Below are 13,786 nucleotides of genomic sequence, written 5' to 3' on the forward strand. Positions count from 1 at the left end.
GTGCTGTTTACCCGAGGAGGGAGGGTGGGTGGTCTGCTGGGCTACAAGACCCATGGGCGGCCTCCCAGTGGGGTTTTCCACTTTCAGGATCTTTAAAGGAACAGCGCCATTTGGGTTCAGAGTCCCCGGTAGTTCTTTTCACCTCTGAAAAGAAGAGATGGCCAAGTATTTTTAGTTTAGCCCAGCATTGCTGGGAAATCAGGAAAACCATCTCTCAAGAGCCCCAACAAAGTATCTTAAAAATAATATTCTTCAAGAGACAAATTTACCCACTTTTAAGCTTCCGAATGGAAAACATAAAACTCAGCTCAAAAATAGTCAAAAATGTGTTCGTTACCTGCTATGGTCCATGAAGGACAAGAGACAAATGAGAGGTTGTGCTCAGGATATTTTATTCAAAATTAGCAGGGATCTCACTGGTCTGAGATTCTATAAAATCACACCTACTGTTTTGGCCCAGGATTATCAATTCAGTAGATATTTATTAAACATCTATTTTATTTATCTTTAAGTAACATTAAACAATTATTTTAGGGATGCCTGAGTGGCTCGGCGGTTTAGCTCCTGCCTTCAGCCCAGGGCATGATCCTGGAGTCCTGAGATCAAGTCCCGCATCGGGCTCCCTGCATGGAGCATGCTTCCCCTCTGCCTGTGTCTCTGCCTCTCTCTGTGTGTGTCTCTCATGAATAAATAAATAAAATCTTTTAAAAAGAATAAACATCTGTTTTAAATATCCTCCAGAATTAAGGAGCCTGTAGCAGCTATTCACAGGTCTTCCACTGTTTTAGCAAACCTTCAGAGTGTCCAGTCTGAAGGTCTCCTCAAGACAGCAAACCAGGGAAGGAGTCACTGTCTGGATCACTTGGAGGCCAGAACAGTGTCTGGGACTTGGTATATAATTCAGAGTGGAGTGTTCCTAAAAAGCAGAGTTGTCTGTCTCCAGAGCTGTGCTGGCAAACACGGGCATCACTCTAAAGCTGGGAATTCACCCATGAGCTATTCTGTGGTGCTTTGGGAGGCATCGTAACTAATGGTTCCTTCTCAGGGCCTTTCCCCCATCCTTCTTTAGGATGGCAGTAGGCATCAGTCTGACTCTCCAGGTCTCCTTCTCTTCCCACAGGAGTTTCTGAAGGAGGGGACACTGATGAAAGTAACAGGGAAAAGCAGACGCCCCCGACACCTGTTCCTGGTAAGTACCTGGCCCCCAGCCAAGCCCCAGGACTGTCCAATTCTGTGATGTTTTTCTAGCTCATTATTCAAAGACAGCTGGAAGAGGGTGGCTGCTAGAACAGAGACAAATATTTAGGATGAGGATCATTCTGCAGAACTGAGCTTTCCAGAGAGCTGAGAGCTTAACCCTTGCCAACCACAACCCTTCCTGCATTTATTATTTGAGTGATTTTGAATGGAATTTTGCCGAAATTGAATTACCTCTATCCCCATCTGAAACATCCTAACACTGGGAAGTTCTTACCCTGGATATAACTATTCGACTGCCTTATCTAAGCATGAGAAAACTGAGATCCAGAAGGGGAGTTTCCTTGGCTGCATCTCCCAGCAGATTGGTGGCAGAGGCCCAGAAGGGAACCAGGGTTGTGACCTCAGTCTAGCACTTTCTCCACTGTGCACAAGACAGAGTACAATGTAATAGTTCTAATGATTTACAGCCACAGTCTGGAGTACCAGGGAATGCCTAGGCCTGTTACATGGTAATATCAACCTCTGTGGCTGTTGAGCTACAAGCAGCAATTTGCCCCAACCCTACAACTCCCAAGTTGTTTTGCCTTTTAAGTTCTCCCACCTGCTGGGTATAATTTTCTCTCTGTTATTCACTATTGGCTTTTTTTTTTTTTACTGTCAGTTGTGGCTGCCCAACAGCCTCCTTACACTTTGTTAGAATTGTGTGCAGAGTAACAGTGAAGAGGCTCCAAGTGTCTTAAGAACTGTGTTTCAGATATTAAGTGAGCACCTCTGGTGTGCTGGGCACTGGAAACAAAGAGAAAAGTCTCATGCTGCCCCCTGAACCTTCAAAGTCTGACATAAAGATGGAATTATGAGAATGGCATGGACGGAATCTCAGGGCCACAGGAACAAAGAGGAAGAGCAAAGAGAGATAGGAGGAAGCCATCTTTTGTTCCGTGTTAGTCTAAATATTTGAAAACTCCTTCTATGAGAAGAAATGATAGCCTTGAATTTAGGATATATGTGGTCATGAGCCAGAGTGAGCAGGTTAGATCCTAACCCAACGCTTAGCCCCTCTGAAACCCTTAGACAAGTCACAGACATGTCTGAGCCTCAGCTTTTCCAAGAGGAAAGTGGAAATACTAGGTGGTTTAGGGAATTAAATGAGGTACATAGAAGCAGCTTATCTGGAAACAGTGTCTTCCCTTCCCTCTCACAATGGCCCCATGGGACACAGGTTCTCCCTCTGTGCCAGCACAGCCCTGGGGAGAGTTGGAGCCCACAACCATGTCTTCTCAGGATGAAAAAATAAGGTCCAGGATGGTGATAAAGGAGCATGAGCTTTGGAGTCAGACTGGATCACATCCGAGTTCTGACACTTACTGGCTATGAGGCCCATGGCACATCCATCACTTCTCTGAGTCTCAGTGCCCTTGTCTTTAGAGTCGGATAATTGTCCTTCCTGCCTATGAAGGAAGGGAGTGAAGCAGCAGCTGGAATAGAGGGAGCTCCCTTTTGAACCCCTAGCCATTCCCCATCTGGCCACCTCCTCTGGCCAGGCTCTGCTTGTGCCTCTGCCTCTCACAGGGACCTTGAGTGCCAGGGAAGACACAGTGTCCTGATCTTCCTGAGTGTCTTCCCCCTCCCTCTACTCCTCCCCTTTGCCCTCTCCTTTCTCTCTTTCCCTCCCTCATGTGCTCTCCAGCATCTAATTGGCCCTTCATCATAGCCTCTCACTCACTCATCTCCATGCTAGGCCTGGGTCTCTTTTAGTCTCTTGTTTTTGTTAGGCCATACCTCCCTGCAGGCTGAACCAGGGTCCCATTCTTTCTCTGAATTAGCATAGGATCTTCATAAATACCTCCAGGAGAGACAGACAGGTTCCTGAGCCAGGAAGAGCCATGATGAATACACTTAAGAATTTTTCTTCCTCCTAAGGTGCCATTTTCATAAAATAATTGTTAATTTTAGAACAAAGTCAGGATATCTGCCCACCACTGCACGGGGGTTTTGGTAATGCTACAGAGAGGTTCCCACCATGGCCCCAGGTGGTAGGTGGGGCTCCCGCTGGTGGCTTATTATTGTGAGAGATTCCCCTTCACTCTTCAATGAAGAATTCCTCTATCTTCCTCCAGATCAGTCTGAAAACTCCTGCCCGCTTTGAAGAGGAAAGGAAAACTATGGGCAATTGGAAGGCAGCCTGGTCCTGACCACTCATAAAACCCCAGGGTGCTAATGGTAGTTGCCATGGCAGCAGGTGCTTGAGGGGCAGCCATACAAGGTCTGGGACTGCTCTGATCAGTGACATAAGCCAATTCCCCAGGGTGGGCAGGCTTATGAGCAAGGCTCTGTGCCCAGGTTTGGTCACTGTCCCCAGATGGGGCCAGGACTTAACCATGTGGCCACCCCCCAACATACCACACCTGAACATACTGGAAGTGCATTCATTTACATATGACCCTGCCTCTGCCACTTACAAGTTTTGTAACCTTGGGCAGGTTGTCAAGGCTCTCTGTGCCTCAATTTCTCCCTCTGTGAAATGAGGATGATAATGATAGTGCCTGCCTGATGGGATTATTGGGGGCATGAATTGAGATCAGGGTACTTACCTCAGCACCTAGTACAGAGTGAATGTTCAGTGGACAGTAGCTCTTTGTCATTATTAGAAGGGAAGAGCTGGAGGAGGCTTTGAAGTCTCCTCTGACCTGGGGGTCCTAGAGGTCTATTGAAACACAGTCTCATGCATTCATTCATGGATGGTCTGTGAATGCTTTTGGATTACAGTGGCTGAGTTGAATAGTTGTGACAGAGACTCTGTGACCTGCAAAGACTTAAATACTCTCTAGGCCTTTATTGAAACGTTTGCTGGCCCCTGGTTTACCCCAACTCTGCTTAGAGACAGTGAGGTCCAGAGAGAGGAAAGGTTTGCTCATGCAGCAACTCTGTGTCCAGGCCAAGTGTCCTGCGCTACTGTGGCTGCGATGTTGGGATCCTAAGAGCTAGTGGCAGGATTCTGTTCCCACAGCAGACTCCCTGTGGGGAGAGGAAGTGCTAATCCTGAGTTCTTTCTCTGTTTCGGCTCCTTAGATGCCTCGTCCTGTTCAGTCCTCACAACGCCTCTACTTTATACTGGCTCCCACACATGGTGGGCTCACTGGGGTCAGTTCTTTCTCAGCATCCATGATGAGGTAGGGGCAGCTTCCTCCTGCTCTGCTGGGAGGAAGCTGAAGCTCAGGGAGGGGGGGTCAGGCAGCTTATCCACAGTCGCATAGATGCTACAGAGCAGGGTGAGGATTGATATCCTTTTTCCAAACTGTAACCCTTTTAGCCAAACAGAAACACTCCCCCCATGGAAGTGAGGTGCCTTTCACTATGGTTCTTCTGGTCTGCCCTAGATAGGGGCAAGGAGCTTCAGTTGCTCATTTAACAAATATTATTACCTACTGTGGTCACTGGAGGTACACCAGTGATCAGGACTCAGCAGCTCCCTATCCTTAAGGAGCTATGTCCCTCCCCATCACCCTTCCTTAACTATACTTTATGGCAGCTCCATTTGTAGAGTAAAATGCATCAATTTAAGTATACATGTCTACGCATTGACTAATATATATCATTGTGTAACCACCACTTCGGTCAAGGTATAGAATATTTCTAGCCATCCCCCACCCCTGAAAGGTCCCCTGTGCCCCTTAGCACTCACTTCCCCCATCCTCTGCCTAAGCGACCATTGGCCTAATTTCCATCACTACAGGTTAGTTTTACCTGTTTTGGAACTTCATATAAATGCTATGAAGCAGTGTGTACTCCTCTGTGTCTGACTTCTTTCACTTAGCGTGTTTTTGAGATTCACCCATGCTGTGTGTGTTCCATCAGTTCCTTTTGGTTGCTATGTAGTACTCCACAGTATGGATGTACCATGGTTCATTTACGCATTGACCTGTTGTGTAACATTTGGGTTGTTTCCACTATTGGCTGTTATGAATAAAGCCTGCATGAACATTCCTGTACTTGGCTTTTTGTGGACATCTGCATTTATTCCTTTTAACTATAGACCTAGGAGTGGGATTTCAGGGAGGGGGCTCACATGTTCGCTCAGAGTGGTTTTGCTTTCCTGTGAGGAAAAAGGCAAGATGCCTCTGCTATCCAGAATTCAGTGATCCTCCAAGACAAATACCCCACACAGCCTTCTGCGGCCAAGAAACATCTGATGGGGTTTCCTTCTCCCCAGATGAGCGATGTGCTCCTGTACACATATCCCCAGAAGGATGGGAAATACCGGCTGAAGAACACGTTGTCAGTGGCCAGCATGAAGGTAAATGCCTGGTACTAGGCCACCCTGGGGTGGATGGGCAGAGGGAGACCTCAGGGGAGGAGACACCACCGCATCCCCACTTCTGGGAGCTCATAGATCAGCAGGAAGAGGCAGCTCCAGGGAAACAGTATTTCATTGTGGGTTATAGCAGCTTTGTGCTATAGGTAGTCAGGTAGAGGGGAGAGGGAAGGAGGACTTTCCGGAGGAGGGGAGCTGAATCCCTTAGGCTAGATAATAATATTTGGACAGATGGGGAAGGGGAAAGGGAAGGACATTTCTAAAAAGAGGAAGATGCATAAGGAAACATTTGGAGGGAGGAAATAAATGGGTGTTTCATAAAGTTTTTTTAAATTGCAAAATACAGGTAACATACAATTTACCATTTTGATCATTTTTAAGCATACAGTTCAGCAGTGTTGTGTATCTACCCTGTTGTGCAACCATCACCACCAGTGATTTCTAGAAGTTTTTAAATCCTCCCCAGATAAAACTCCAACCTCTTTCCTAATTTCCCATTCCTCCAGCCCCATCCCCTGGCATCTACCATCCTACTTTTTGTCTCCAGGAATTTGCTCTAGATAATTCATATAAGTAGGATTATGCAGTGTTTGTCTTTTTGTGACTGGCCTATTTCAGCTAGCAGGATGTCCTCAAGGTGCGTCCATGTTGCAGCCTGTGTCAGAATGTCCTTCCTGTTTATGGCTTAATGATATTCCATTGTACATATAGACCATATTTTGTTTTTCCATTTTGTTTTTCATCCACGGATGGACAGTTGAGTTACTTTCACCTTTTGGCTATTATAAATAATGCTGCTATGCACATGGTGTATAGATATGTCCTTAAGAGCCTGCTTTCCGGGGATCCCTGGGTGGCTCAGCGGTTTGGCGCCTGCCTTTGGCCCAGGGCGCGATCCTGGAGTCCCGGGATCGAGTCCTGCGTCGGGCTCCCGACATGGAGCCTGCTTCTCCCTCCTCCTGTGTCTCTGCCTCTCTCTCCTCTCTCTATGTCTATTATAAATAAATGAGTAAATCTTTAAAAAAAAAAAAAAAGAGCCTGCTTTCCGCTCTTTAGGGTACATACCCACCACCCTGGGGTGGGCAGGTGCCCACAGACCACAGAGTTGGGACCAGCACTCCCCCCTCCATGCACACACATGCACACAGCGTCTACCACCCTTTGCAGGTGAGGAAACTCAAGCTCATAGAAGGATGGTGGCAAGACCAAGAGAAGAGTGGGGTCTGTGGTTGCCCCTCCTGACAGTCTGCTGTTGGTTTTGCAGGTCAGTCGCCCTGTGATGGAGAAAGTGCCCTATGCTCTAAAGATCGAGACTCCCCAGTCCTGTCTGACTCTGTCTGCAAGGTATGGGGAGGTGGGTGGAAGGAGGGCCTGGGGGGTGGAGGGGCAGGATTTTATAGGTGTTAAAGGTTGGAATAACAAGCTGGATGTGTCATGTCTATTTTGGTATTGTTTTGGGTCAAGGGGCTTATGTTCTAGAACCTGTCGTTTAAATACAACAATAACAGTATCTCATGTTTGTAAAACATTGGGTCTTTACAGCAATGCAAGAAGTTAAGGTGAGTGAAAAACCCACTGTGCACTTTAGTTCATAAAGTGGTCTGCTTTTAGGCTTTCATATCCAGAGAGCAAGAGAAAAACATAATGAGTGAGCATTCATCATTTGCCTTTCCCTGGTTTGGAGTTGTGGCCTTTCTATCAGAAGTGTCTGTGTTTTCTCCAGGCCTTCGGGCTACCCAAGGATCCCACCTCACTCTGGGCAGCAAAAGAGCTTCAGGGCAAGGCCAGCTCTAGCTCTCTGGGCTCAAACCCCAGGGAGATACGGTTCCTGCTAGCGCCACTGTGGGCACTGTGGGGGCTGGGACAGGGTCCCCAAGGCATAGGTGTCTCCTCCCTCAGCTGGTGCATGACCCTGGGGGTGGCAGCAGTACTATTGGTGTGAGGAGGTCGTTCCAGGTGTGGCACAGGATGTGCACACGCTGATACACTCTCATGTAGTTGCGTTTACTCATTCAAGCATGTATTAGCCACTCCTCGGTGCTAGCTCCTGTGCTGAGGACACAGGATTTAAACCTTGGTGTGCTCAGCGGAAGCGCACATTAAGGGCAGGGCATAGAACATAACTGCTGTAATAGTTAATGGTGTTGATGACAAGAGCAATGTGCATTGGGCATCTGCTGGGTTTCAGGCTCCTTTGATCCCATCGCCACCCTTGGGTGTGGAGCTTGAGGCCTCCCCCATGCCTGGGGAGTTGAGGCCTAGAGGGAAGTCACATGACCATGTGAGGAGGAACTGGGGCTCAAATGCAGGAGTGTGTGACCCAGAGCTCTTATCCACTGCTGTCTACTGGCCTCAGTGGGTAGAAGAAACCTTGAAAATTCCATGGAGCAACCACCCATCGGGGAAGGGCAGGCTTCCTGGAGGAGGTGATGCCTAGGTGGGGTTCCTTGGTGTTTTTTCTCCTCATCTCTAGGGAAGTCTGAGGCCGGAGAAGGGTATGGCTTCTATTTGTCCAGTGTGGGTGGCCATACTCGGCCCTTCAGTTGGGGCTGTCCATCTCTACTAGGCAGGGGCACTGTCCTTGGGCCAGTGGCCTTGAGGAGCCACTATCACTGACAGGCCAGTCACCTTCCGGCATGCCCAAATACTTCATGCTGAAGCTTTCAGGGAACAGGGGCACCCATACATCTCCCTTTAGGGGATGGCATCTGGTCACCCATCACCCCCTGTGCCTCCCTGGCCAACCTAGTCCCTTATCCTGGCTTTCCTGGGCAGGCCACACACTTAATGCAGGGTGGGAGCGACACCTAGTGGGCCCTGGGAGAATTTTCACCCCGCTGCCTCAGGACCGTGCTCACCACTCCGGAAACCTGCGGGGCAGGGTGCAGAGTAGGGATTTGGAAGTCAGCATGTTGGGTGAGGGAATGTCTGGGAAACTATGTAGGAAAATGATGAGGAAGATGGAGAGACGAGGATGTTGAACTTTTCCAGCTGTCCCTACTCCTCCCATCTCTGTGTACGCAGCCCTTGGCACCCTGCCCCTCGTCCCTCCTAAGTGTGGGAACCTCTGTGCCTCCCAAATGCCCTTTGCTTCTGCACAGTGCTTTACCATTAACAAACCTACATGTCATTTCTTCCACCTAACAGTGTTGGGAGTTAGAGGAATGGTACTGACAGTCCCGTGTTATAGGGAAGGAAGCAGGCCCAGAGGACAGCTAGCTTGCCCTGGCTACCCTGCTAGTAGAGGCAGATACTGAGGTACAGTCCTAGGCTGGTCTGGCAGGTGGCTGGTGCTTGCTGGGATGTCAGACACCAAGAGGCACAGCCAGGGGAGAGGTGGGGGAACTTGATCTACACTGAGAAACAGAGGCCAAGCTGCTATGCATGCCTGCATGCCTTGCTCACACTAGCTTCTGCCCACAGCTCCTGTGCAGAGCGAGATGAGTGGCACAGCTGTCTGAGCAGGGCCCTCCCTGAGGATTACAAGGCCCAAGCTTTGGCGGCCTTTCACCACAGTGTGGAGGTGAGTGGGGACCCTAGAGCCACTTGACACTGGCCTCACAGCTCTAGGTTTCCCTGGGTACCCACCGCTCCTTCCATCAGGTTCCGCCTCCTACCCTTCCCACAAACGCCCCACAGTCACTGTGCAGCCCAAGTACCTCTAGTTGGCTCTGTTTCTGACCCAAAGTTAGCATCCTGGAGGATGCAGTGGGATGGAGGGGGTTGTAGAATTAGAATCCACCCCACACAAAAACACCCTGTACTGGAAAGAGGGCACCCATCCAGCCATCTCCTGACCACACTGCTCACCTCATTCCATTGCTCCAGATACGAGAGAGGCTGGGGGTCAGCCTGGGGGAGAGGCCCCCCACTCTGGTGCCTGTCACACATGTTATGATGTGCATGAACTGTGGCTGTGACTTCTCCCTCACCCTGAGGCGTCATCACTGCCATGCCTGTGGCAAGGTGAGTCACACTCGTCTGGGTGAGTGACATAGGGTCGTGTGGGGTGGGGTGGGGATTCAGGGGCACCCAGCAGTTGCTGTGGAACCCAGGTCAGGGTGTTTTCACACTAACCCTGTCAGGTAGGAATTGTTGATGCCCATTATACTGAGAGCCTGGAGCCAGGGCTCCAAATCCCGTTCTATTAGACCAATGCATTCCCAAAGGAAAATCAGAGCACATGTGGCTGTTGTCTTTGGAGAAAAAGTATTGCGTCCTGGTTAAGGGCTTATCAGACAAACTGATAAGACATTTGCAGAGAAACTGTGTCTCTACGATGGAAAAGCAGGGGGACCTGGCACAGTCCTGCACTCAGAACAGTTCCTGGAGAAGTGGCAGGGGGCTGGTCAGCAGAGGGGAGAGGACGCTGGCCTTCTGCACATGCAGAGGGTGAGAACCGTTCCAGCATGTGTCCCCAACTGGCCTTGCAGATTGTGTGCCGGAACTGTTCAAGAAACAAGTACCCTCTGAAGTACCTCAAGGACCGGATGGCCAAGGTCTGTGATGGCTGCTACGGGGAGCTGAAGAAGAGGGGCGGGGATGTCCCAGGCTTGATGAGAGGTAACCTGGGGACCACTGCTCTTCTGGGAGGCCTCTCACCGGCCTGTGGTTGGTGCCTGAAGCCACTTTCCTGGGGAGGCGCAGAACAAAAGCAGCCCTGGAGGAGGAAAAGGGGGTTTAAACTCACACCTAGGGCACCGTTTCCTAAAATGTTGACTCCATGGGAAGTCGATTGGCACTCCCAGAAGAAGGGTCTGTGGGCAGCTAAGCTTGGGAAGCACTCGGTCTGTGCCTCTCTGTGAAGCAGGCGTGGTGCTTCATGTTTACTTTGCCACGGTGGCACTCTTTTTGAAAATGTTCTATAGACTTATGTTCTACGGGACTTTTCCAGGATAAGGATTTTGAGACAGACAGCACAGGAACTGTGGATCAGGCAAGGGCTGAGGGCTTCTTGATTGATGAAAGAGCCTGGGGAAGCCAGGCTGGCCCTTGAGAGACTGTGCTCAGGGTACAGGCTTTGTGCAGGCAATGTTGGTCCAAAGGGACAAGTGTCCTGGGCCTAAAAGCAAAGTTTTCTCCCTGAGGCCACCTGAAGCCATCATGGAGGACAGCCCAGATGAAGAAGGCATGGCCAGCACCCAGGAGAAGCCTTTCTTCTTGGTCACCATGGCCTTTGTGTCAGCAGAGGGAGTGTGCTTGTCTTTCTGGTCACACCTAACCCCCATCATGAGGCTGAGTCCCATCTCATGAGGGACTAGGAGCTCTAATTTTTTAGGGACTGGCATTCCAAAGCAAGGTGCATGCCTGTCCATGTGGACACTCACCTCCCTTTGCCTGGCTTGTCTTGGTTACAGAGCGGCCCGTGAGCATGAGCTTCCCCTTGTCCTCCCCCCGCTTCTCGAGCAGTGCCTTCTCATCCGTCTTCCACAGCATCAACCCCTCGACCTTCAAGAAGCAGAAGAAGGTCCCTTCAGCCCTAACTGAGGTAAGGCAGGTGGACTGCCTGTGTGGGAGGCAAGGGATTTAGAAGGTTCATAGTCCTTCTCAGTGGACAGAGGACCATGAACCCCTCATGCCACACCCATACCCCCACCCCAACCTGGCTGAGCCCTTCAGGACAAAGAGAATTCCCAACGGGAGACACTCTAGTGACAAGGACTGACTCAGAGTTTGTCTCCTGGGCATCACTGAGGACATGGCTGCTTGGTGGCAGAAGGCAAGACCCGAAATGTGGATGGTGCTAGAAGTCTTTCCCATCCCTCCCTCCCCTCCAAGTCTTTCTTTTTTTCCTCCTTACTTTCTCTACTGTCCCATGGCCTGGACCTGGTCTCCAAGGGCAGTGCACAGATCACTGGGGTTCTTATGACTGAAAGAGTCACAGTTCTGCCTTAGCCCTCCGTAGCAGGCCCTCGGAGCTATGCTGACCAATCAACCTATAGGTCCCAAGTAGCCTCAGGTGCTGAGTCTCCTAGAGGGTATGGGACTCTTTGTAGGAAACCTCAGAATTGCTTGAAGTCAAGTCCATCCTATATGGAGGGTCAGATTATATGTCTATATTCTGATCACAACCACAAACGAATGTTTACCTGTGCATATACAAGCTGTCAAAAGAAGTGTGATCAGCTGTTTCCAAGTTTCTGCATTAATATTCATTATTGAGTAGCAGGTGGCAAGGGTTTTATTTTTATTTTTTTTTTAATTTTTTTAATTTTTATTTATTTATGATAGTCACAGAGAGAGAGAGAGAGAGGCAGAGGGAGAAGCAGGCTCCATGCACCGGGAGCCCGACGTGGGATTCGATCCCGGGTCTCCAGGATCGCGCCCTGGGCCAAAGGCAGGCGCCAAACCGCTGCGCCACCCAGGGATCCCGTGGCAAGGGTTTTAAAAAGTGTTAGGGCATGAAATATTTAAAGGGAGTACAGTTCTGTTCATTAACTTAATTCCTTTGCATATTAAAAAGCTTGGGAATAACACATACATGGTAAAGAAAATGTTTTTTCAAAACAGCACAAAAGGGGCAGCCTGGGTGGCTCAGCAGTTTAGCACTGACTTCAGCCCAGGGCCTGATGCTGAAGACCTGGGATCGAGTCCCATGTCAGGCTCCCTGCATGGAGCCTGCTTCTCCCTCTGCCTGTGTCTCTGCCTCATGCTCTCTCTGTCTCTCTCATGAATAAACAAAAGCTTAAAAAAAAAAAAAAAACAGCACAAAAGAATACCTGATGAAACATGAGTTTTTCTCCTTCCCAAAGTCCTCCAGGCCCACCTACCCTCAGAGAGTAACCACCATCAAGTTTCTTAAGGATCCTTCCAGAAATTTTATTGCATATATATAATAAAGATGTACATTCATTGATCCTTTTATTTTTTACCCAAAAGATAAGAAGTTGTACTGAATCTTCTATACATTTTTTCACACTTAATTTCTCTTAGCTATCATTCCACATTTGGTCACACATTGCTGATCAAATAAGTGGGAGAACCTGGCCTGGAACCCCAGACTAGTATTACTCTAAACCTGTGTTGTGTTTTGAACCCCCACATAAAGACTCTCCAACAGACAAATATCACATCTACTAATAAGCACAGGAATTAACACCCCTATTAGGAAGAAGATCATAAACCCTTTTAAGTAAACATTACAAAGAGGATCCATCTTTAAACATAAGAGATGAGCTTAAAAGTATAAGAATCAGGGACACCTAGGTAGCTCAGTCAGCTGAATGTGTGACTCTTGGTTTCAGTTCAGGTCACAATTCAGGATTGCGAGATTGAGCCCTGCATCAAGCCATGCATGGGGCTCTACACTCAGTGCAGAGTCTGCTTGAGATTCTCTCTCCCTGTCCCTCTGCCCCCCACCCTCCTGCTCGTGCTTGTGCTCATGCTCTCTCTCTCTCTCTCAAATAAATAAAATCTTCTTAAAAATTTAAAAAATGTAAGAATCAAATTTATTTTTTGAGCATGTATGTGTGGGTTTTTTCCCCAAGCTTTCATTTAAATTCCAGTTAGTTAATATACAGTGCTATATTAGTTTCAGGTGTATAATATAGTGAGTCAGCACTTCCATACAACACCTGGCGCTCATCACAACAGTGCAGTCCTTAATCCCCATCATATATTTCACCCATCCCCTGCCTACCTGCCCTCTGGTGACTATCAGTTTGTTCTCAGTAGTTAAGAGTCTGTTTCTTGGTTTGCTCCCTCTCTGTCTCTCTTTTTTTCCCCCTTTGTTCATTTGTTTTGTTTCTTAAATTCCACATATGAGTTTAAATTATGTGGTATTTCTCTTTCTCTGACCAACTTATTTTACTCAGCATAATACCCTCTAGTTCCATCCATGTCATTGCAAGTGACAAGATTTCATTCTTTTTTACGGCTGAGTAATATTCCACTGTATGTATATACTGCTTCTTCTTTATCCATCCATCAATCAATCGACATCTGAGCTGCTTCCATATCTTGGCCATTGTCAGTAATGCTGCTATAAACATTGGGATATATATGTCCCTTTGAATTAATATCTTAGTATTCTTTGGGTAAATAGCAGTAAAATTGCTAGACGATAGGATAGTTATTTTAACTTCTTGAGGAACCTCCACAGTTTTCCAGAGTGGCTGCACCAGTTCACATTCCCAGCAAAGTGCGAAGGGGTTCCCCTTCCTCCACATCCTCACCAACACCTGTTGTTTCTCGTGTTGTTGATTTTAGCCATTCTGACAAGTGTGAGGTGGTATCTCATTGCAGTTTTGATTTGCATTTCTCTGATGATAAGTG

At 48.3% G+C, this 13,786-nt stretch overlaps 1 protein-coding gene and 1 long non-coding RNA gene across 6 annotated transcripts in view; one reads left to right on the forward strand and one right to left on the reverse strand.

Annotated features, from left to right (window-relative positions):
* Positions 1-13,786, forward strand: part of FGD5 (FYVE, RhoGEF and PH domain containing 5) — a 128,213-nt gene that overhangs the window by 104,144 nt on the left and 10,283 nt on the right. For all 5 annotated transcript variants that reach the window (XM_077857716.1, XM_077857717.1, XM_077857714.1 and 2 more), the window contains exons 12-18: positions 1,121-1,189; positions 5,411-5,494; positions 6,777-6,856; positions 8,936-9,035; positions 9,341-9,478; positions 9,946-10,075; positions 10,870-11,000. In XM_077857716.1, the coding sequence (XP_077713842.1) occupies positions 1,121-1,189; positions 5,411-5,494; positions 6,777-6,856; positions 8,936-9,035; positions 9,341-9,478; positions 9,946-10,075; positions 10,870-11,000 (732 nt within the window). The remainder of the gene's footprint in view (positions 1-1,120; positions 1,190-5,410; positions 5,495-6,776; positions 6,857-8,935; positions 9,036-9,340; positions 9,479-9,945; positions 10,076-10,869; positions 11,001-13,786) is intronic.
* Positions 374-11,263, reverse strand: LOC144289524 (uncharacterized). The gene is made up of 2 exons (XR_013357386.1): positions 10,840-11,263; positions 374-10,172 (listed from the first exon to the last, which is right to left on the reverse strand). It is a non-coding gene; the product is annotated as an uncharacterized LOC144289524 (long non-coding RNA).

The sequence above is a fragment of the Canis aureus genome, chromosome 19, assembly GCF_053574225.1.
Source record: "Canis aureus isolate CA01 chromosome 19, VMU_Caureus_v.1.0, whole genome shotgun sequence".
Classification (NCBI taxonomy): Eukaryota; Metazoa; Chordata; class Mammalia; order Carnivora; family Canidae; genus Canis; species Canis aureus.